At 40.6% G+C, this 24,879-nt stretch overlaps 1 protein-coding gene across 5 annotated transcripts in view; it reads right to left on the reverse strand.

Annotated features, from left to right (window-relative positions):
* Nucleotides 1–3,547: 3,547 nt before the first annotated feature.
* The window catches only part of KDM4C (lysine demethylase 4C), a 423,829-nt gene continuing 402,497 nt past the window's right edge, over nt 3,548–24,879 (reverse strand). For all 5 annotated transcript variants that reach the window (XM_059924758.1, XM_059924756.1, XM_059924755.1 and 2 more), the window contains 3 exons: nt 19,563–19,682; nt 16,182–16,274; nt 3,548–4,453 (listed from right to left, as the gene is read on the reverse strand). In XM_059924758.1, the coding sequence (XP_059780741.1) occupies nt 4,277–4,453; nt 16,182–16,274; nt 19,563–19,682 (390 nt within the window). In that variant the 3' untranslated portion in view covers nt 3,548–4,276. The remainder of the gene's footprint in view (nt 4,454–16,181; nt 16,275–19,562; nt 19,683–24,879) is intronic.

Here is a 24,879-nt window from a genome sequence, read left to right on the forward strand (position 1 = left end):
GGTGATCTTTCTTGCAGCTTTGGTTGTATGAAATCTTCTGCCAGAGTTCAGTGGGTATTCTGTGAGAATTGTCCCCCATGTAGATGTATTTTTGATGTATCTGTGGGAAGAGGTGAGCTACATGTCCTTCTATTCCGCCATCTTGATCTCTCCTCACCAATTTGAATATTAATAGGTTTCTCATCTGAAGCCATGTGAAATGCACTCATGAAGGACACCAGTGGCCTTCTAATGAAGAATTACATGATCTGGGACTCTGCAGCATTTTCTCTGTGTTGACCTCTTCTTCTTTTTGGAATACTCTCTTCCCTTGAAGTCCATGACATCACAGCATCCTGGTTTCCCATTTCTTGGCCCCTTTCAGTGCTCATTCACAGGCCCCTCTTTTTCTACTCAACTGTGTGTAGCTATTTCCCAGGGTTCTGATTTCTTCTCACTTCTTGTCCTCCTCTCACACAACATATTCTCTCCCTGAGTTACCTGACCATCATTCCACTTGATTTTATTTATTTATTTAAGGCAGGTTTATTGAGATGATACTTACACATAGTAAAATCCACCTGTTTTGTGTTCAGTTCTATGAATTTTGACATAGAGTCCTGTTAGCACCACCACAGTCAAGATAAAGAATATTACCATTGCCCCAAAAAAGTTCCTTCATGCTGACCCTCTGTTGTCAATTTCCTCCTTCACCTCCAGTCCTTGGCAACCACTGATCTCTTTTCTGTCCCCATAGTTTTGCCTTTGCCAGAAGGTGAATTTCATGTATTTTTAAACAAAATAAAGATGATACTTTCCATATTTATACCTCTAATCTGTGCTGACCTGACAGTGCTGACCTGTCTTTTGAGCTTCAGAGTCATCTACTCAATGTCTTGATTGGGTCTTTTGATTCAAAAAAGAAGTTTAGAATCCTTACTTTTCTTCATGCATCAAGAAGGTTGAGTGATTCAAAAGCTACTTAACCTCTCTGAACCTTTGTTACTCTCCATGAAAGAGAAGAATATTTCCTTTGCTGATTTATTGGGGGAGATTAAATAAGACAAATGCCACTAAGGAGTCTACCAGGCTCTGTGTACACAATAGATTCTCAGTACATCATTAATATCATTGATGAAGTTCCATTTCTTCAAGGGGACCTGCACCGTCTGAGGATGGAGCATGGGGCTTCTGAGTCTCTAGCACACTTGCTGGAGAGGACAGGCTCCTCAGAGGCCCGTCAGTGTTGTATGTCTCAACAACACGTTGTGCGAGAGTTCCGATGACTGCACACCTGAATTCTCAGAAGCAGTTTGTGGTACAGTCAAGTATTGCAACCAACCAGTTACTTCATGTAATGAGAATGTCTCAGGATCTCTAGTTAGCTTCAAGTTTATGGGGCTGATTAATATCTAAAATGAGGATTGTTTCATTTCAGATCCTTTTTATTTAAAGGCAAAAATAAAATAGTGTTATCTTGCAGCATATACTCCTCTAATATGATTACTTGTAAGACCTCCAGGTCATTTACAGTAACAATCACGTTTCAGCCTTGCTTCACATTGGATGGGTACAAGGAGAAGTGGCAGACCCATTCACTCCTACTTGTTTTTGTATTCTGAGTCTTCACGTTTTCATATACCATTACCCAGTAGCAATTTATAATATATTCTGTGAAGCCATGTGATATTTTAGTGGATGCTTCTTCTCAATTTCTCTTTAGATGAACTAAACAGAAGTACCTTAATAAAAGTAAACTGACAAGGATCACATTGTTCTCATTTCAAACACATATAAAGGAACTAAAATGTTGTGAAATATGTCAGGCAGTTTCACTAATCCTCTAACCTCCAGAAAATGGGCTTGTAATTAGAATTACATAATAATTATCCAGCCAGAAATTCTTTTTTTAATACTAGAAGGACTTCAGCTGATTTCACGCTACACATACACACTAAAAATGTAGTTAGTTTAATGCAAAGAAATTAAAATTACAATTGAGGTGTCACACGGTAAAGTAAAACAGCTTTACTGGTCTGTCTGGTCATAGAGCTAATAATGACTTTATGCAGAATGCAGTGAAACAAAGGTATCTTTCTCAAGAGCCAGAGTGCACTTGTGGCCAGCACTATTTTGCTTAGGCTATATACAGCTGTACTTGATTATAGGAACATTAGTTAAGTGAGACCATAAAAAACAGCTGTATTTGAAATCACATAGGACTCTGCACATTTTCTCCCTGTGGCAGCCAATCAGAAATCTTGCTGACAGGCGAACTTGTACAAAACAAATGATCCTATTTAGATTAATTCCTCTTAATGCCTTACACAGGCCTACTTTCCTGGCATATTGTGGAGACAGCAGGTCAGTTCCATTCAAAATGTGGAGATAGAAAAGGCAAGCTTGATTACTTGATAAAACATATGACTATACTGGCAGAAGACATGGAGTGCTCAGTCCTTGTAAAAATATGGCTGATGGGCTCTTCCCCAGCTCAGAGTTCAGCCATGAGGCACTCTGGAAAATAAGCAGTCAGCCAGCTAGCAGTCTGCAAAACCGAGTTTTAACTGTGGCTCTGTCACTACTGTTTCATCTTCATCTTCCAGTAACATGATACGTCCACACGTTTTGCCATAAAACTCTGAAATGCCCTCTAATGCCTAGCTCTGGGCTTTGGTCCACAGGATGTTAACCAACATCACAGACAGATCTAAAATTTGCTTACTTGGCTGGCCTCTCTGCCTCTGCCAGCGACCTGAGAACATACCTGGGCTAGCCCACTGAGTCCAGTGGGCTGATGGGAACACATGGAGCAGATGTGTGAGCTGGCCCAAGCCGAGGTCAGCACAGCTGCCTAGCCAAGCCCAGCCTAGATCAGCCAACCTGCAGACTCATGAGCAAAAGAAGTGCTTCTCATCACAGGACACAGATTTTGCAGTTGTTTGTTATGCAGCATAACTGTGGCCATAGTTAACTGAAGCATTACTGTGTGACCTTGGGCAAGCCCTCTTCCTTCCTCTCCTCCACTGCTCATCTGTAAAGTGATGGGAGGGATTGGAGGATCTGTACAGCCCCTTCTAATGAAGCTGAGGACCAAGAAACCTGGGATGAAAAGAGCTCCAGACTCCAGATGCTCAGATTTCTTCCAGGTCTGAAGATGGAGCTGAGGAAAACACTTCATCAGGCACTGTGGCCAGGTAGAGGAGCCTTGTCCCCAGTGGTATAGCCATAAATGTCTCACAGTGTGTCCACAGTTACGTAAACAGTGAGAGAAGAAGTTCTGACAAACCTGGGCTCCAGAATGTCCACAAAGCCAGCTCCCCAAAAAAACTTGTTTTCTATAGGTTTAAACCTAGACAAATAAGCAAGTTAGAAGACAGGATTGGAGAAAATGGAAATCTTTATTTTTAAACACTAGTACATTTCCAAGCTGTTTCAAAAAGGAAAAATCATATTACTTCAAAACTATGCATCAAAGCATATTTATTTTAAACTCTAATCTTACAAACACATAATGAAAGAAACATATATTTTATAAATATCTACTCAGAATATGTATTATGGAAAAAAAGTATTTAAAAATAACAGCCCCAGATCTCCCTCTTTAAATATATAAAATTCCCATACAATTCATAAGAATTCTTTCTCAAGAGCCAAAAACTTCACAAAGGCCAACAACTCAGTTCTCATCAGACACAATCAAAAGTAAAACGGATATTAAAAAATGTAAAATTTCTGTACAAGGGAAATGCAGATAGCATATGGGTAAATCTTATTACCATACATGCCATTTGTGTTTTAAAAATGTTTTATAAAAACTGCCATTTAAAACAAATAAGTGAGAGTCCTTCCCTGACTGTGGAAAATATATAAATTATCACCCTCCCACCTGGGAATCAAGGCTCCCACCTGCTAGGGTTGAGGAGAGAAGTCTCCATGTGGCTCCCGAATAGGGACTAAGTAAGCCACACGTGGGGATTCACCTCCTCTGGCAGTGGCTTTTTTTGATGGGTGATTCACTATTATTCCCTTCTACTTAGAAAAATTCTTTGGGATCATAGGAGACAACTGCTCAGAAGTAAATGCAAGACTAGGAGACAACTTCAGATTGTGGTATCCAATTAATAATGCGTATTTTGTGGTTTTGGTGACCAAACTCTGGGAAGCCTAATTTTCCACTGTCAGAGACACAGCCCGTCACCTACCCCAGCGAAACACATGGCACAGCCCCAGGCTGTCCCTTCATCGTTCCTCTTCTAGCCCAAGTCATTCTGTTGCCTGCAGCAGTGTAGGTAGACTATTGCCTCTTCTGACACTTCTTCTGGAAAGAGCTCTTCAAAAACGTGCGGTAGACGGGGTCATCCACATATTCGTTCTTAAACCTGGAGCTCAGCACTCTCTGTCTCTTTTTCTCCCCTTGGATTATGTCTGTTCCATAAAATGTGTCTTCAAATCGCATGTCAGAGGCTGTGGACTAAGAACAGCCAGTGTTACACTGCAGAAGGGCAGGCACTTGACAGCATAAGAACGGACAAAGATCGGACTCAGTCAGCAGTGGGGAGGGTGCTGAGGCCCAGGGAGAAGGCCCCACGCAGGGGCCTTGGAGCCTCCCCACCTGCTTCCATTTAGCTCAGTTTTCTTCAGGATCGCCAACCCCCAGGGACTTTCCCCAACATGAGCAGGACTAAAGTCTTCTCATTTAAATCTCCCTCACCCTTCATGCCCCCTCTGGCTCCTGCCCAACCAGGTATATGACAAATTTGTCCACAGTCATCTCTAATTCACCCCTATTCCTATTTACCTCTGGGCCTCTGTCCCCACCACTTCCCTGAAACTGTCCTTGCTCGAGTCCTAGTTCCTAGGACACTTCTCTACCCTAAATTTATGTGACTACTCTGTCACCTAACTCTTGCATGAAGCTGTCATTTTGTAAGCCCTCCTCCTGCCTCTCCTCCTCCTCCTCTGGCTGCTCACCGTGGATGTCTCAGCGGCTCCCCTTTCTTAACTATTTGCTCAACTCTGATGCCCCTGAGGCTTTGCGTGTGGTCTTTTCCTTGCCACATATGCTCCCCGGGCCTGCCTGCCCACACTCACAACTTCAATTTCAACATAAACCGCAAAGATGCTCACATCTCTCGCCCCAGTTCAGACCTCCACCTGTGCTCAGGCCTGCAAACATGTCCAGCAGCCCAGCAGGCATCTCAAAGTGTTGATACTGGAGGCACTTTGAACCAACCCAACCTAAAGTGAACTCCAAGTCTTCCTTCTCCATCTCTGTCCTTCCTGTATTCAATGAACGGCAGCACCATCCCCATCAATTCTAGCTACACTGATCGGAAACCTGAAAGTTATTGTAAACTTCCCCTGGTCCCTACCCTATCCAGGGCCCCTCCTACATGTACCTTGAATCCCTCCATCCTTTCTTCTTTAACCCTACTGACCCCATGGCCCTCACACTTCCTCTCCTAAACCACTGTAACAAATGCTGCACCCCAGTCTATTTTTCACAGAACCACTAGAAGAAAGCTCTCTAAAATCTCTGATTATATGACAGCCTTGCTAATAGTCTTTCAGTAGCCCTACTGCCTTCAAGATGACGTCTACGCTTCCTAGGCTGGACATACATAACCAGGCATAATCCTACCCCATGCTTGGATTAGACTGAATTATTTGCAATTCCCGGCCACACCTTACTGGTTCATGCCCCTCCATCTTTAGATGTACTGTTTCCTTTGCATAGAAGATATCCTATCCTCTCTGCCACTGACAAACGTGAGGTTCCTTCTTTTGGGTTCCTGTAACACTCTACATGTCAATGCAGTAGAATGAGGGCAGTGGCAGAGATAAGGGGTAGGTAAGTGTCTCCCCATAGGGGGTGCCTTGAACCCCTTCACGGTGAGGATATTAGGAACTATGAACTGAATTTTATACATGTTCCCAACAGCAAGGAATGTGCCCTGACACAGTCACTGCTCAGTAAGTGATAGCTAGGCAAAGGAATGTGGGCTTTTTCCGTTATGCTCAGGTAAAGCTCACTTTTTTTTTTAATTTAACTTTTATTTTACATTGGAGTGTAGCTGATTTACAATGCTGTGTTAGTTTCATGTGTACAGCTAAATGATTCAGTTATACATATACATATATTCATTCTTTTTCAGATACTTTTCCTATATAGGTTATTACAGAATATTGAGTAGAGTTCCCTGTACTATACACAATAGGTCCTTGTTATCTATTTTATATATAGTAATGTGTATATGTTAATCGCAAACTCCTGATTTATCCCTCCCCGCCCCCCATTTCCCCTTTGGTAACCATACTTTTGTTTTCAAAGTCTGTGGGTCTGTTTGTTTTGTAAATAAGTTCACTTACACAATTTTTTTTTAGATTCCACATATAAGTGATATCATATGATATTTGTCTTCTCTCTGACTTAGTTCACTTAGTACGATAATCTCTAGGTCCATCCATGTTGCTGCAAATGGCATTATTTCATTCTTCTTATGGCTGAGTAACATTCCATTGTGTGTGTGTGTGTGTATACACCACATCTTTATCCATTCCTCTGTCAAAGGACATTTAGGTTGCTTCCATGTCTTGGCTATTGTAAATAGTGCTGCAATGAACATTTGGGTGCATGTATCTCTTTGAATTATGGTTTTCTCTAGATATGTGCCCAGGAGTGGGATTGCTGGATCATATGGTAGTTCTATTTTTAGTTTTTTAAAGATCCTCCATACTGTATTGCATAGTGGCTGTATCAATTTACATTCCCACTAACAGTGCAAGAGGGCTCCCTTTTCTCCACACCCTCTCCAGCATTTGTTGTTTGTAGACTTTTTAATGATGGCCATTCTAACTGGTGTGAGGTGATACCTCATGGTATTTTGATTTGCATTTCTCTAATAATTAGTGATGTTCAGCAGCTTTTCATGTGCCTCTTGGTCATCTGTATGTCTTCTTTGGAGAAACGTCTGTTTAGGTCTTCTGTCCGTTTTTTGATTGGGTTGTTTGTATTTTTTAATATTGAGCTGCATGAGCTGTTTATATATTTTGGAGATTAATTCTTTGTTGATTCGTTTGCAAATATTTTCTCCCATTCTGTGGGCTGTTTTTTCATTTTTTTTTTAATGATTTCATTTGCTGTGCAAAGCTTTTAAGTTTAATTAGGTCCCATTTGTTTACTTTGTTTTTATTGTCATTACTCTAGGAGGTGGATTAAAAAGATCTTGGTGCGATCTGTGTCAAAGAGTGTTCTCTTTATGTTTTCCTCTAAGAGTTTTATAGTACCTGGCCTTACATTTAGATCTTTAATCCATTTTGAGTTTATTTTTGTGTATGGTGTAGAGAATATTCTAATTTCATTCTTTTACATGTAGCTAGCTGTCCAGTTTTCCAGCACCACTTACTGAAGAGACTATCTTTCCTCCATTGTATATTCTTGCCACCTTTGTCATAGACTGGGTGACCATAGGTGTGTGGGTTTATCTGTGGACTTTCTATCCCGTTCCATTGATCTATATGTTTGTTTTTGTGCCAGTACCATACTGTTTTGATGACTGTAGCTTTGTAGTATAGTCTGAAGTCAGGGAGCCTGATTCCTCCAGCTCTGTTTTTCTTCCTCAGGATTGCTTTGGCTATTTGGGGTCTTTTGTGTTTCCATACAAATTGTAAAATTTTTCATTCTAATTTTGTGAAAAATCCCGTTGGTAATTTCATAGGGATTGTGTTGAATCTGTAGATTGCTTTGGGTAGTATAGTCATTTTGACAATATTGATTCTTCCAATCCAAGAACATGGTATCAGTATATCTTTCCATCTGTTTGCGTCATCTTCAATTTCTTTCATCAACATCCTAATAGTTTTCAGAGTACAGGTCTTTTGCCTCCTTAGGTAGGTTTATTTCTAGGTATTTTATTCTTTTTTGATGTGATGGTAAATGGAATTGTTTCCTTAATTTCTCTTTCAGATCTTTTGTTGTTAGTGTATAGGAATGCAAGAGATTTCTGTGTATTAATTTTGTATTCTGCAACTTTACCAAATTCATTGATGAGCTCTAGTAGTTTTTTGGCAGCATCTTTAGGATTTTCTATGTATAGTATCATGTCATCTGCAAACTGTGACAGTTTTACTTCTTTTCCAATTTGGATTCCTTTTATTTCTTTTTCTTCTCTGATGGCCCTGCTAGGACTTCCAAAACTATGTTGAACAAAAGTGGTGAGAGTGCATATCCTTATCTCACTCCTGATCTTAGAGGACATGCTTTCAGCTTTTCACTGTTGAGAATGATGCTAGCTGTGGGTTTGTCATATATGGCCTTTATTATGTTGAGGTAGGTTCCCTCTATGCCCACTTTATGGAGAGTTTTTATCATAAATGGATGTTGAAAGCTTTTTCTGTATCGAGATGATCATATAGTTTTTATGCTTCAGTTTGTTGATGTGGTGTATCACACTGATTGATTTGCGAATATTGAAGAATCCTTGCATCACTGGAATAAATCCCAGTTGATCTTGGATTCGGTTGGCTAGTATTTTGTTCAGGATTTTTGCATCTATGTTCATCAGTGATATTGGCCTGTAATTTTCTTTTTTTGTGGTATCTTTGGTTTTGGTATCAGGGTGATGGTGACCTCACAGAATGAGTTTGGGAGTTTTCCTTCCTCTGCAATTTTTTTGGAATAGTTTCAGAGGATAGTTGTTAGCTCTTCTCTAAATGTTTGATAGAATTCGTCTGTGAAGCCATCTGGTCCTGGACTTTTGTTTGTTAAAAGTCTTAAAATCACAGTTTCAATTTCAGTGATTGGTCTGTTCATATTTTCTATTTTTTCCCGGTTCAGTCTTGGAAGGTTGTACCTTTCTAAAAATTTGTCCATTTCTTCTAGGTTGTCCATTTTATTGGCATATAGTTGTTTGTAGTAGTCTCTTATGATCCTTTGTATTTCTGTGGTGTCAGTTGTAACTTCTCCTTTTTCATTTCTGATTTTATTGATTTGAGCCCTCTCCCTTTTTTTCTTGATGAGTCTGGCTAAAGGTTTATCAATTTTGTTTATCGTCTCAAAGAACCAGCTTTTAGTTTCATTGATTTTTGTTGTTGTTTTCTTCATCTCTATTTCATTTATTTTTGCTCTGATCTTTATGATTTCTTTCCTTCTACTAACTTTGGGTTTTGTTTGTCCTTCGTTCTCTAGGTGCTTTAGCTGTAAGGTTAGGTTGTTGTTAGGGTTGAGATTTTTCTTGTTTCCTGAGGTAAGACTGTATTGCTATAAATTTCTCTCTTAGAAATGCTTTTGCTGCATCCCATAGGTTTTGGATTGTCTCTTTGTTATCATGTGTCTCTAGGTATTTTTTGATTTCCTCTTTGATTTCTTCAGTGATCCACTGGTTGTTTAGTAACATATTATTTAGGCGCCACGTGTTTGTGGTTTTTGCAGTGTTTTTCATGTGATTGATTTCTAATCTCATAGTCTTGTGGTCGGAAAAGAGGCTTGATATGATTTAAATTTTCTTAAATTTACTGAGGCTTGCTTTGTGACCCAGCATGTGATCCTGGAGAATGTTCCATGTGCATTTGAGAAGAATGTGTATTCTGCTGCTTTCAGGTGTATGTCCTATAAATATCAATTAAGTCCATATAGTCTAATGTGTCATTTAAGGCCTGTGTTTCCTTATTGATTTTCTGTCTGGATAATCTGTCCATTGATGTAAGTGGGGTGTTAAAGTCCCCCACTATTATTGTGTTACTGTCAATTTCCCCTTTTATGGCTGTTAGCATTTGCCTTATATATTGACATGCTCCTATGTTGAGTGCATATATATTTACAATGTTATATCTTCTTTTTGGATTGATCCCTCGATCATTATGTAGTGTCCTTCTTTGTCTCTTGTAATAGTCTTTATTTTAAAGTTTATTTTGTCTGATATGAGTATTGCTACTCCAGGTTTCTTTTAATTTCCATTTGCATGGAATATCTTTTTCCATCCCCTCACTTTCAGTCTGTATGTGTCCCTAGATCTGAAGTGGGCTCTTGTAGACAGCATATATGCATGTCTTGTTTTTGTATCCATTCAGCCAGTCTGTCTTTTGGTTGGAGCATTTAATTCATTTACATTTAAGGTAATTATCAATATGTATGTTCTTATTGCCATTTTGTTAATTGTTTGGGATTTGTTTTTGTAAGTCTTTTTTCTTCCCTTCCTCTTTTGTTCCCTTCTCATGTGATCTGATTATCTTTAGTGTTGTATTTGGGTTGCTTTTTTCTCTTTTGTGTGCATATCTATCATAGATTTTTGGTTTTCAGATCACATGAGGTTTTGATATAGCAGTCTCTATATATACAAGACTGTTTTAAGTTGCTGGTCTCTTAATTTCAAATGCATTTCCAATATCCTGCATTTGTACTATCCTCTGCTCATGATTGCTGGTTTTGATATCATATTTGTGTGTGTGCAGATGATTTCCTACCTTTACTGTATGTTTGCCTTTACCAGTGAGCTTTCCCATTCGTAATGTTCTTGTTTCTAGTTGTGGTCTTTTCTTTTCTGCCTAGAGAAGTTCCTTTAGCATTTATTGTAAAGCTGGTTGTGGTGCTGAATTCTCTTAGCTCTTGCTTATCTGTAAAGCTTTTGATTTCTTCATTGAATCTGAATGAGAGCTTTGCTGGGCAGAGTATTCTTGGTTGTAGGTTTTTTCCTTTCATCACTTTAAATATATCATGCCACTCCCTTCTGGCCTGCAGAGTTTGCTGAGAAATCAACTGATAACCTTATGGGATTCCCTTGCATTTTATTTGTTGCTTTTCTCTTGTTGCTTTTAATATTTTCTCTTTGTCTTTAATTTTTGTCAGTTTGATTACTGTATGTCTTGGTGTGTTCCTCCTTGGGTTTATCCTGTATGGGAGTCTGCATTTCCTTGGACTTGGGTGACTGTTTCTTTTCTCATATTATGGAAGTTTTCAGCTATTATCTCTTCAAATATTTTCTCAGGTCCTTTCTCTCTTCTGCTTCTGCGACCCCTATAATGTGAATGTTGGTGCATTTAATGTTGTCCCAGAGGTTTCTGAGACTGTCCTCCTTTCTTTTCATTCTTTTTTCTTTATTCTGTTCTGCCGCAGTGATTTCCACTACTCTTTCTTCCAGCTCACTTATTAGTTCTTCTGCCTCATTTATTCTGCTATTGTTTCCTTCTAGTGTATTTCTCACTTTGGTTTTTGTATTGTTCATCTCTGTTCTTTAAATCTTCTAGGTCTTTGTTAATATTTCTTGTATCTTCTCAGTCTGTGCCTCCATTCTTTTTCCAACATCTTGGATCATCTTTACTATCATTACTCTGTATTCTTTTTCATGTATATTTGCCTATCTCCACTTTACTTAGTTGCTCTTCTGGGTTTTTATCTTGTCCCTTCTTCTGGAACACATTTCTCAACTGTCTCATTTAGTCTAACTTTCTGTGTTTGTGGTCTCCTTTCTGCAGGCTGCATGATCGTAGTTCCTCTTCCTTCTTGTGTCTGTCTCCTGGTGGCTGAGCTTGGTCCAGGGGCTTGTGCAGGATTCCTGGTGGGAGGGACTGGTGGGTGGAGCTGGCTCTTGTCCCTCTGGTGGGCAGGGCCATGTCAAGGGGTGTGTTTACAGGTGGTTGTGAGGTCAGTACAAGTTTAGGCAGCCTGTTTGCTGATGGGTGGGGCTGTGTTCCCCCATTGCTGGTGGTTTTGCCCGAGGCGTCCCAGCACTGGAGCCTGCAGACTATTGGGTGGGGCCAGGTCTCAGTGCCAAAAAATGCAACCTCCAAGAGAACCCACGCTGATCAGTATTCCCTGGGGCCTCCACCACCAGAGTCCTTGCCCCCACAGTGAGCCACAGCCAACACCCTCCTCTCCAGGAGACCCTCCAAGACCCTCAGGTAGGTCTAGCCCAGGCTCCTATGGAGTCACTGCTTTGTGCTGGGTTCCAGTGCACGTTGTGTGTGCCCTCTAAGAGTGAAGTCTCTGTTTCCCCCTGTCTTGTGGAACTCCTGCACTCAAGCCCCACTGGCCTTCAAAGCTCAATGCTCTGGGGGCTCCTCCTCCCAATGCCAGACCTTCAGGCTGGGGAGCATGACGTGAGGCTCAGAACTCTCACTCCATCTTGTTGTGGCTTCCTCTTTGTCTTTGGATGTAAAATATCTTTTTTGGTAGGTTCCAGTCTTTTTTGTCGATGGTGTTCACCAATTGTGATTTTGGTGTTTTCGTGAGAGGAAGTGAGCTGCAGTCCTTCTACTCTGCCATGTTGTCAGAATCGAGGGGCTGCTTTTAGTTTGGATACTTCCTGCTCTTTCCTCAATGTGTGCTGGCTGTTATCCCCTTGATATGGGGTGGGCAGGTGTGGTGACCCATGCTCACTCCTGGTACCCTGGGGTAGTGATCAGCGCCTACTTGTGGGTCTCCCAGCAGTGGCCTGCATGCCCGCAAGATGGCAGGGCCAGCGATTGGCACCTGCTCATGGGTCTCTCAGTGGCTGCAGCAGCCCATGCCCACCTCTGGAGCTCACGATGACAGCGGTGGCTCATGCCTGCCCCCAGAACTCATATAGGTGGTGTCCTGTTGCCTGAGAGTGCACACAGGGAAAGAAGCTCCTGTGGCAAGTTCTGCCCCTCTCCTCTGCATCCCCCAACAATGATGCCTTGCCTCTCTGGCAGACCCAGGCTTCTTCTGAGTGCATCCTCAGTTGCCACGCTCCAGCCTCTTCAGGCTGTCTCTGTGCAGCCAGCACTGGTCCTTTCCCTGAGTCTGACCTCCAAAGCCCAGGCTTTAGCACCCAGCCCCTGCCTGCTCTGGCAGATGAGCATCTCAGGCTGGGGAGTTCAGGGCGGCACTACCAACCATCTGTGTAGGTCACTCTCTGTTTTGCCTTCCTCAAACTGGTTGCTGAGCTCTCCAAAGCTCCCCCTCCATCCAGGCTGATCTCCCCACCAGTGAGGGGACTTCCCAGGGCGAGGGAACCTTTCCTCCTTCATAGCTCCCTCCCTGGGGCACAGGTCCCATCCCAATTCCTCTTCTCTTTTGTCCTACCTGGTTTACGTGGAGGTTTTTCTGCCTTTACAGAAATCTGAGGTTTTCTGCCAGCGTTCAGTAGATGTTCTGTGTGAATTGTTCCACTTGTAGATGTGTTTTTGATGTATTTGTGGAAGGAGGTGAGCTCTAAGTCCTATTCCTCCACCATTTTGATTCCTCCCTCCAGGTAAAGCTTACTTTAAAGTACTATTCTTCCTTCCTAATTTCCTATTTTGCCCCTCAAACGTGTTCCCAACTGGTTTTTACTGAGATGACACCAACTGTTTCACGGAGGCCCCTGGTAGTGACACAGGCAGGGTCCAGCATTTAAGGCTTGAAAGCACATGGTCAATCATGAAGAAGAGAGAAACAATGGAACAATTACAAAGAAGCTTGAAAAGTAAAAATGGACCCAAGTGCAAAGCTGGGCATGTTCCCTGCTAGCTCGTGAGATGGTCATCCAGGGTGATAGGCTCCCTCCATGGATTCCCCCAGATGCTCCTAGCTTCACTCAGGAAGAAAAGTAAGAGCTTGTGGATGGGCTGGGCACCCTCTACCGTTCGGATAAAACAGTTTTGGTTCATTCATTCTTGGCAAAGCACTTCCTCTGAGTAATCTTTCCCTTTTATAAGTGCTAAAGTTAAAGGAGAAAATAAAACATCTATGAAAGTGTTGCCACTGTGTGAGGACAGCCAAAGTAAGCCTCTCAAATACAATAATAAAACCAGTTTACCAGCAGCATCAGTTAATTATACACCATTGCTATGGTTATTCTGTGAGACCATAAAAGGTAATGGGGCTGTTTCTGAAGTTAGTGGGAAGGAACCCAGCACAGTCACTGACTCTTTAGAAAAATTTCTCCCCAAGTCAGCATATGTCTGGGTGAGCAGAAGTCATTAAAACATGAAGGCCTCCCAGTGGGGGCTGCAACCCACCCCACCTTAAAAAAAACCAAAAGATTTCTCTAATTATAAAGTATCCTCCGTCAATAAGTTTTCCCATTAGATTTGCTTCACCAACTGGAAAAAAAATAGCAGTCAGGGACAGACTAGCCAAGGGCCAGAGGGTTATATACAAACCTTAAGAAAAAGCTGGTTTTCTACAACAGAAGCACGTAAGTCTTTGATTCAGTAAAAACAGAGGTGGCAAACTGGATTTAGGGACGGTGAGCAAACTGGATTTTGTCTCTGAAGAAATTTTCTACTAAGCTCAACATAACGTAACAGGTTAGATTTAGAGTACCTATTTTTTAATTTAAAAATTTCCTATGAGAATTTTTAAAAAGCAGTTCAGTTTGGTGTGACTGTTCTGAGACATGGACCTTAGAAAATTCGTGCTCAAGTAAAGCTACATGGGAAAGCATACTGGTACTGGAGCCAAATCTACTGTGGAACAAAGAGATTGTGATCAGAGCAGAAAGCAAAAAGCTTTCTTTTAATGTGATTAAGAAATGGTATTTGAAATCTATAAGACCCAGCTGGTAAGATGTTTAACCGTACATGGATTAGAAAATCAAAGACCTGAGAGACTTCCAGAGGGCTACCTACTCCATTTCCCAACCTCTAAATCTTTAGGAGATTTTTTTTTTTAAAAAGGGGGGAGGGAATGGGAGGGGACAGAGAATCCATGGAAGACAGGAAACAGGACGAGAGGCAGTCACCTCCAGCATCTTGAAAAGGCAAGTTTTTCTCAGGAGATTTCAAGACCTAGAACACTGACCAATTATCCAGGCTTTTAGGTCTTTGTTAAGGTTTAACAGATGTCTTTACTATAGGAATATTTTCTTTTCCCTTTCCCTGCTGTTTATTATCTGGGGGTCAATCTGTTTTCAGGTGTGTGGGTCCCCTGCATGCCACATTGCCTCACTGGGTGGGCAGCAGTGCTGTTACTATCACTCTTCTCTTGACTGTTTCACTTTGAAGGACCTTCCCCTCAAGGATGCAGCTGAGGAGAAAAAGTCAGTTTACACCTGGCGCGGTTACCCTGTTCTCAGGATCCCATCTGACAGGAGAGGAGCTGAATATACAACTGAACATTTAAGGAAACCCATGTTCTTCCAAAGTAATCTAGGGTAACTCTATCACTGCATAAAAGTATACCATTAGCATGCAATGAAAACTAAGGATGTCATTTATTCAGAAAAAAATTTTCATTTTAGTCAGAAAAATCCCCTCATTCAAATTTCCTAGTTTAGGACTTACCATCTCACAGATGCACTAGATGCAATTCTAAATGAGTAAAACTGACTTCATTTCAGGGTCCAGTAAATATTTTATGATACAATAATGAAAACTAGGTTATTGTGAATTATATTTTTTAACAACTTCAGTTTTGATTATTTGTCCATGTTTATTTGTCTTTTAATGGTATGTACAGGGCTTGAAACTAATAACGTTTTCTTTTGTAAAAAAAACTGCTTTAGTATTCCCACAACTAGTATTTGGGCTTTGTTTATTCCTTTTGTTATAAAAGTGAGAGTTTAGTTTAGTTATAAATTGACACAAACATTAATCAGCTTCTGAGAGAGAAGTTAATACAGTTGACCTTGAACAACATGGGTTTGAACTATATATGGGTCCACTTAATACACGGATTTTTTTCAATCATAAACATGATGGTACTACACGATCTGCGAGTGATTGAATCCATAGATGTGAAACTGTGGGCAGGAAGGGACTGACTATATAAGTTGTATGTGACCGTGTGGAGGGTCAGCACTCCAACCCCCCACATTGTTAAAGGGTGAACTGTATATGATAAGGCCATAGGAAACTAGATGTTCGCTATGCTGAGTCCCCTTGAATCTCCTACTGAAAGCTTTCTTTTAACGTTGCTTCCACTAACAAGATTGTAAATGTCTTGATGGTATCTTCATATGTTCCCAGTTAGCTTGCATAGAACACATATTCAATAACTTTCTGTATGCCAATAGATGTTAACACAAAGAAGCATCATTTGACCTCATTAGAAAGAAAGATGAGGAACTTGCACCAGTTTCCCTGTTTCTGGCTACATTTGAGCTTTGGATTAAACAGATTTCAATAAGGGAAAAGTTGCATTGGCTTTCTTCAAAATCAATCCAAAAGCCTAAGTATGTTTCCTGCTGGGCTTGGGACACAGTGAGAGAGGAGAGATTCACATGGCAGATCCCTCAGAGGGATTATTGAGCACTTACAAAACGAGCTTTCACTCTCTTGGGTAACTCTTCATCTAAAGTGTAGATGTCCTCTCTCTTCATTGCTATCTGGGATCCATCTTCAAATTCAACCTAATGAAAAATAAGACATTGAGCATGATCTATTTAAAAAAGAAGCAAGCACTCACCATTTTCTTCAGGGTTCCAATTAGCTACATAAAAAAGAAAAAAGGATTCAAGCAGAACAAACAAGAGAACTAGCCAACAGCCAAGGAAGGAAGAAAAGCTCTTTCCCTTATCAAACTAAGAACAAAGTATGTTTTCAAACAGGCTAAAATTCTTGAAAATGAGTGTCTTGCAATATGTGATATGAGAACTTTATCCCCCGAAAGCAAAAACAAAGAAAAGTAACTGCTACTCAAATAATTTCTCAGAACATGAGATTGTGGCCAATTTAACATTAAGATGGGTGGGGCCTGTAAATACTGATTGATTGTTTCTTTAAGAGGCTCTGACAACATAAGAGGGAGGACTGTTTCTCTTTGAGAAAGAAGTGATGATATATTTACTCTTGTATAATAATCCTCTCATAAAATAATTTCTCAAGTTCTTATGGAGCTTTAACTTTCAAAACTCACTTTTGTTAAATTCAAACAAATGGCCAGGAAGATCTCAGGTTCTCCTTAACCTCACGTGTCAGCCACCTCAATTTGTGAAAATACATTATCATCTAAATGAAAATGTTTAAAACTTTTTTTTCAAGCTAATCAAATGGCAGCAAGTAATTTCATTATCCAGTTTTTTCAATATTTTAGGATATTTTGTTAGAGAAAAAGTGACACTGAAAAACAAACAGAGCATCTGGGGGAAATTCATCAAACGCCCTACTCAAAGTGATCTTGGTTTAGGCTCGATCCCACATGAACTCTTCCGGAAGAAAACAACAAAAGGGATGCAATCAGGGTAGAATATCTAATATGTTCTAACTCTGAACCACTTATGGTATTTTTGAAATCCCTAACTTGTCTGTCTGAATTCTTTACTTTTAAGAAATAAGTATATGCTTGCAATTCTAGTTAAAAGATAAGTTAAACCATGTAGCTGTGCTATTTATGTTAATAAAAAAAAATCTGCTGAAGTTTAAAAAATACTAAAGATAAAATATATAATTAAACTTCGTATTTATTATCCATGTACTGCTCACATTTGACTAAGCTCAAACAAGGGGCAGAATTAGGTCTCGGTCACAGGAGACCTCTCCCTGCTACTTCTCAGAACGCTGAGATGGGAAGGCTTTTCTTCCTGGCCTTGTTTCAGCAAAATGGTTTCTGTAACATTTAATTAGGCCAAGGTGTCATGCAATTTATACAGTTTGATAGCATAGCTAGAACTACCTGTGCCTACCTTTCTTCTGTTTTAGATCATTTGAAAATTCTAAAAGAGAAAAAGGCAATTTTAAAACTAAGAGGGAGTATGGTATGGTAACCAACCATCCCAGTTTGTCCAGGACTGAAGGGGTCTCCCAGGATGCAAGACTTTCAGTGCTAAAATCAAGGACAGTCCCTCGCAAGCTGGGATAGTTGTTCACCCGAGTTGGGACAGAGCCAAGAGTAAATTCTGGCCCTTCCCTTTACCAGCTGTATGCTCTTGAACAAATTATCAAGTTCACTGAGCCTTTTTTCCCTCCTTTGTAAAGTAGGAGTCAAAAACATCTATCTTGCAGGGCTACTGTGAGGGCCCCCAAAATGCATATACTTAGGATACTTAGCACTGTGCAGTAGGTATTTAGTTCCATTTTTATAAATATCTTTGCTTATTCAGTGGTGAGGCTGAATAAATAGACACAAAACACAAAATGATCTCAAAAGGCCAGTTGGTTTAATGAGGAATTTTAAACTACTTCCTCGAGAGACAATTTTAATATTAGTCTTAACTTTTTCATTGAGTCTGTAAATATGCTCACAGTTCTATGTTGATAGGCCATCATAAATTCAACTGAAGTTAGCACACTGATCACTAATTAGCCTGAATTTCAACATGTCTTCATTATGATACTTTTCATGTAGCTAATAGCTTTGCTACATGTAAGATGCTTCACTTTTGCATTTATTGTTTAATTAAATGTAATTATTTTCTTTTGAATGATGTAGTAAACACTTCTTTTCTAGGAGTCTCCAGTATTACCAGCCTGTCTTGTGATTTTTGCCTAATTTTGGACATTCTGATACAAAAATGCTCCAGCACTTTACCCTGCTGTAAATGACCTGAATCTGCAACTTAACACTTTGTCACCAATACAAAGGGGAAATGGCCTTCTCTCTCTCTCTCTCTCTCTCACACACACACACACACACACACAAACACACAAACACTGGTTATGTACATCCTCCCCTCCCCACCCCGTTTGCTTTTTCTACACCTTAAAAAAATGTTCTCCCCTAAGTTTTCCAAACTTCTTTGAACACTTTTAATTACATTGTGCTCCAGTTTTTAGTGCAGTGTCTTTTAATGTACTGTTCCATTTAAGCCCTAGCCCTTTATCAGTCTTTGAACAGTTTCTCTGAGGAAACTGGAGGTCTTATCATTCTCAAGCTGTTTTTAACTTCACAGGCCTGAACCTTCTTGCTTTTTCTCCTTTTACTTCAATCTTCCTGTTTTTACACTACTGCTTAGCTTTAGAATGTTGATTTCTGCCATCGTGTTACTAAAAGTACTATAATTTATTGGTTCTAATAAATTTGTTCCTTTTTAAAGTCTTTCTGAAGGAATATAAATGCACATGCGCCATCCATGTTGTTTTCCTTATTAGAGCTTAACTCATCCTCATTTCTAATAGGGATACAATTCATTTTTAAATTGTATATATATTCTTTAATAATATGTAGAGTTGTTCAGTAACAGAATGCCAAAATGATAACTGCACTTTTCATTAAATAAGCACTCCTTTACGCTCGGGTGCACAAATGGCCGCATCTGTGCCGATGCACCATTGGTTTAGGTTTGCTGAAACGCCCGACGGGGATGATGTCTCTCAGGGAAAAGCCACCCATTCAGGGGCTGCTGGATGATGAACAGCCATCACTGATTTGGCTTACAGTTAGATAATCCTGCCAATTAGTCTCTCCCCGTATAGCAGAAACACAAGAAAGCAGCCCACCATCCAGCTGGGAATCTTTTTGACCTAACTATATTCCTTACAATTAACCCATTCATCAAATGTTACTAGAGTTTCCCAGTATCGAACTCGGTAATAAAAGTCTAATATCTAGGTCATCAAACATCGAATTTTTGCCTTTTTTATAAAACAAGAGGTGTTCCAAATTCACGTGGCTTCTTGGTCAGCAGTACACTGGCTGTACTGTCTGCCCTCTGGCTTCTCCTGTCTGTCTCAGCAAGCATCACACCCAGGGCGGCACTCACCTGGTACATGTGGGCAACATTTGATCCGAGATATTTTGCCCCGTAGAGTTTGCCATCAGGCCACTTGACTTGAACGACTTCTCCCTCGGCAGGAGGGCCTAGCCTCACACAGTCTCGGCTCTGCATAATAAATAGAGTTAGGCTTTTCAAGGCAAATGTCTAAGTGACTGCATTTAGAACGTAGCAAATGATGAACTCCTGGCAATTAAAAGGAGTTATTGCCTCTGTGTTTTATGGATTATGATCTTGCATGGGTGTTCAGGGGAAGAGCTATAAGCCAAAGGAGTACTTAAAGATTCAGCCTACATCATAAAGTTACAAAGGAACCGCCATAATCCAAGAAGGAAAAAACAGCATTTACATTTGCTATTTGACAAAGAATTGTTCAGAAGTAAAATGTGCATAGAAACTGCTTTAGCTGAGAAATAGACTGGCTAATGATTTATAACACCTGACATTTATACAGCATTTTGCAGTTATCGGAATGCTTTAACATACATCTCGTCTGATCCTCACAATCGTTCCATGAGGTAGGCAGAGACTATTAATTACCCCCATTTTACTGACAAGGAAACTGAGCCTCCAAGGAGGCTCCTTTCAGTTGTCAGGATCTCTGGAGAAGTGAAGCAGTGTAAGAGATGAAGAACTGAGGACAGCCAGGTGGACCTGGGGACAGGAGAGAAGCAGACTGTCATCAGAGCTGGCAGGCCCGGACAAAGCAGCAAGGGAAAAAAATGCAGGAGCCTCCAGAGTGCGGCAGGGGAAGCTGTAAGGCCTGGGTCCTGCTCAGCAGGCCTCTTCTGAAGACCCCTGGACCTTCCCCTGCAGGTCTGGTTCTGCCTGCACCTCCCATCCACTGAGTAGTCCACCTCATTCCGCAGGTGATCCTGGCAGTGCCACAAGCAGTCTTCTCACCTCACTTCTTCCACTCAGCACTGCCTCCTCCTCGGGCAGTAAGTCAGAACAAACTTCCCACTAGCTCATCCTGGGAAGGTGCTTTTTAGAGGGGGAGGGATAGATTTTGCAAACTTAAGTTTGTATGTATTGAGAATGACACAATAAAATTTTAATACAAAGGAATTAAATACTTGACGACTTTGATAAATTTTTTGCACATTTAGCAATTCATGTTTTGCTAATCCTGGTATTTTACTGATGAGGCCAATCTGACTGATTGAAATGCACACTTGACCAGTCAAGCTTTAAATACAGACTGGGCAGGGTTCTGTGGTTTAAATGAGAGGCACACACAGGAAATATTCAGTTGTTTATGATTATAAATCCACCATGTATTACTTTTCATTATTAACAGAAATTTTGCATCATAAAGGAGTGGGCCTTTTACTGTTGGGTTCAGAGTATACCTGAGAGGTTAATCTTTCTCACTGCAGACTATGCCTCCATTTAAAAAGCTATGGGCAAAGAAAAAAAAGTGTGTGCTCAGAGGCTCTGCAGAGTTGACAGTCTGCATCTTAGTCAAATGAAAATAAGTTTCTTCTTGGCCTTCATAATATTTGATCTCAGGCTACACAGAATTGAAAGGGTAGGACGAAGAATTGTATTCTATATATGCCCCTGGAGTTATCATCACTTTTCATTTCCCTTCCCTTCCAAAGATGTACATGGTACTAAGAAGACTAGAAGGTGTAGCTTCTAAGTAGACGCTGTCTCCTAGGATAGGAAGCTACGTCAGCTCAGGGATAACTCTGAGCTAAAACCCAGATGGTTTGGTGATGGTGGCAAGGAGAGAACAAGAGTAAGTTTCTTCCTTCTCCTGAAGTTTTATTCCATGTGGAGGAAGCTCCATTAAGGTAATACTCCTGGCTTTTCTTTTTTTTTCCCACTCCCTCATTCATTCACTTTTTTTTTTAATTTTCATTGGAGGATACTTGATTTACAATGTTGTATTAGTTTCAGGTGTACAACAAAGTGAATCAGTTACACATATACATATAGCCACTCTTTTTTAGATTCTTTTCCCATATAGGCCATTACTGAGTATTGAGTAGAGTTCCCTGTGCTATAGAGTAGGTCCTTATTAGTTATCTACTACTATATTTTATATATAGTAGTGTGTATATGTCAATCCCCGTCTCCCAATTTATCCCCCCCCCCCGCCAAAGCAATCTACAGATTCAACACAATCCCTATCAAATTTCCAATGGCATTTTTCACAGAATTACAAAAAAATTTTTACAATTTGTATGGAAACACAAAAGACCACGAATAGCAAAAGCCATCTTGAGAAAGAAAAATGGAGCTGACGGAATCAGGCTCCCTGACTTCAGACTACACTACAAAGCTACAGCAATCAAGACAGTATGGTACTGGCACAAAAACAGAAATATAAAACAATGGAACAGGATAGAAAGTTAAGAGATAACGCCACACACCTATGGTCACCTATTCTATGACAAAGGAGGCAAGAATATACAATGGAGAAAAGACAGTCTCTTCGATAAGTGGGGCTGGGAAAACTGAACAGCTACATGTAAACAAATGAAATTAGAACACTCCCTGACACCATACACAAAAGCAAACTCAAAATGTATTAAAGATCTAAATGTAAGGCCGGATACTATAAAACTCTTAGAGGAAAACATAGGCAGAACACTCTTTGACATAAATCGCAGCAAGATCTTTTTGAATCCACCTCCTAGAGTAATGAAAATAAAAACAAAAATAAACAAATGGGGCCTAATGAAACTTTAAAGCTTTTGCACAGCAAAGGAAACCATAAACAAAAGACAACCCTCAGAATGGGAGAAAATATTTGCAAACGAAGCAACCAACAAAAGATTAATATCCAAAATATACCAACAGTTCTTGGAGCTCAATATCAAAAAAAACAAACAACCCAATCAAAAAATGGGCAGAAGACCTAAATAGACATTTCTCCAAAGAAGACATACAGACGGCCAACAAACACATGAAAAGATGCTCAACATCACTAATTGTTAGAGAAAGGCAAATCAAAACTACAATGAGGTATCACCTTACACCAGTCAGAATGGCCATCATCAAAAAAATCTATAAACAAATGCTGGAGAGGGTGTGGAGAAAAGGGAACCCTCATACACTGTTGGTGGGAATGTAAATTGATACAGCCACTATGGAGAACAGTATGGAAGTTCCTTTAAAAACTAAAAATAGAGATCCCAGGAAGAGGACTGGGGTTGGCTGCGTGAACAGAGCCTAAAGGGGGCTAGTGTGCCACAGCTAGCCGGGAGGGAGTCCGGGAAAAAGTCTGGACCTGCCTAAGAGGCAAGAGACCATTGTTTTGGGGTGCACAAGGAGAGGGGATTCAGAGCACCGCCTAAACAAGCTCCGGAGACGGGCATGAGCCATGGCTTTCAGCACAGACACCAGAGACAGGCGTGAAACGCTAAGGCTGCTGCTGCAGCCACCAAGAAGCCTGTGTGCAAGCAAAGGTCACTATCCACACACCTCCCTTCCCAGGACCCTGTGCAGCCCGCCACTGCCATGGTCCCATGATCCAGGGACAACCTCCCCGGGAGAACACACGGTGCGCCTCATGCTGTTGCAACGTCACGCCAGCCTCTGCCGCTGCAGGCTCGCCCCTCATTCCGTACCCCTCCCTCCCCACCAGCCTGAGTGAGCCAGAGCCCCCTAATCAGCTGCTCCTTTAACCCTGTCATGTCTGGGCAAAGAACAGATGCCCTCAGGCAACCTACAGGCAGAGGCGGGGTCAAATCCAAAGCTGAACCCCAGAAGCTATGCAAACAAGAGAAAGGGAAATTTCACCCAGCATCCTCAGGAGCAGCAGATTAAATCTCCACAATCAACTTGATGTACCCGGCACCTGTGGAATACTAGAATAGACAATGAATCATCCCAAAATTGAAGCGATGGACTTTGTGTGATTTTGTCTGTATAGCTTTGCTTTTACCATTTATCCTAGGGTTTTGTCCATTTCCTTGGTTTTTGTTTGGTTTTTTTTGTATACTTTTTTAGCACTTGTTATCATTGATGGATTTGTTTTTTAGTTTGGTTGCTCTTTCTTTCCTTTTTTCATTACTTTTCAATTTTAAAAAAATTTTTAATAATTAAAAAAAAATTTTATTTTAATAACTTTATTTTATTTTATTTTTTTCTTTCTTTCTTTTTTTTCCCCTTTTCTTCTGACCCATGTGACTGACAGGGTCTTGGTGCTCCGGCCGGGTGTCAGGCCTGAGCCTCTGAGGTGGGAGAGCTGAGTTCAGGACACTGGTCCACCAGAGACCTCCTGGCTCCACATAATATCAAATGGCGAAAGCTCTCCCAGATATCTCCATCTCAATGCTGAGACCCAGCTCCACACAACGACCAGCAAGCTACAGTGCTGGACACCTTACGCCAAACAACTAGCAAGACAGGAACACAAACCCACCCATTAGCAGAGAGGCTGCCTAAAACCATAATAAGGTCACAGACACCCCAAAACATACCACTGGACGCGGTCCTGCCCACCAGAAAGACAAGATCCAGCCTCATTCACCAGAACACAGGCACCAGGAAGCCTACACAACCCACTGAATCAACATTAGCCACTGGAGGCAGACACCAAAAACAACGGGAACTACGAAGCTGCAGCCTGCAAAAAGGAAACTCCAAACACAGTAAGTTAAGCAAAAGGAGAAGACAGAGTAACACAGAGCAGATGAAGGAGCAAGGTAAAAACCCACCAGACCAAACAAATGAAGAGGAAATAGGCAATCTACCTGAAACAGAATTCAGAGAAATGATAGTAAAGATGATCCAAATCTTGGAAACAGAATGGAGAAAATACAAGAAACGTTTAACAAGGACCTAGAAGAACTAAAGAGCAAACAAACAATGATGAACAACACAATAAATGAAATTAAAAATTCTCTAGAAGGGATCAATAGCAGAAAAACTAAGGCAGAAGAATGGATAAGTGATGTGGAACATAAAATAGTGGAAATGACTACCACAGAGAAGAATAAAAAAGGAGGAAAAGAATTGGGGACAGTCTCAGAGACCTCTGGGAGAACATTAAATGCACCAACATTCGAATTATAGGGGGTCCCAGAAGAAGAAGAGAAAAAGAAAAGGACTGAGAAAATATTTGAAGAGATTATAGTTGAAAACTTCCCTAATATGGGAAAGGAAATAGTTAATCAAGTCCAGGAAGCACAGAGAGTCCCACACAGGAAAAATCCAAGGAGAAACACGCCAAGACACATATTAATCAAACTATCAAAAATTAAATACAAAGAAGACATATTAAAAGCAGCAAGGGAAAAACAACAAATAACACACAAGGGAATCCCCATAACGTTAACAGCTTATCTTT

This window comes from Balaenoptera ricei, chromosome 6 (genome assembly GCF_028023285.1).
Source record: "Balaenoptera ricei isolate mBalRic1 chromosome 6, mBalRic1.hap2, whole genome shotgun sequence".
NCBI lineage: Eukaryota > Metazoa > Chordata > Mammalia > Artiodactyla > Balaenopteridae > Balaenoptera > Balaenoptera ricei.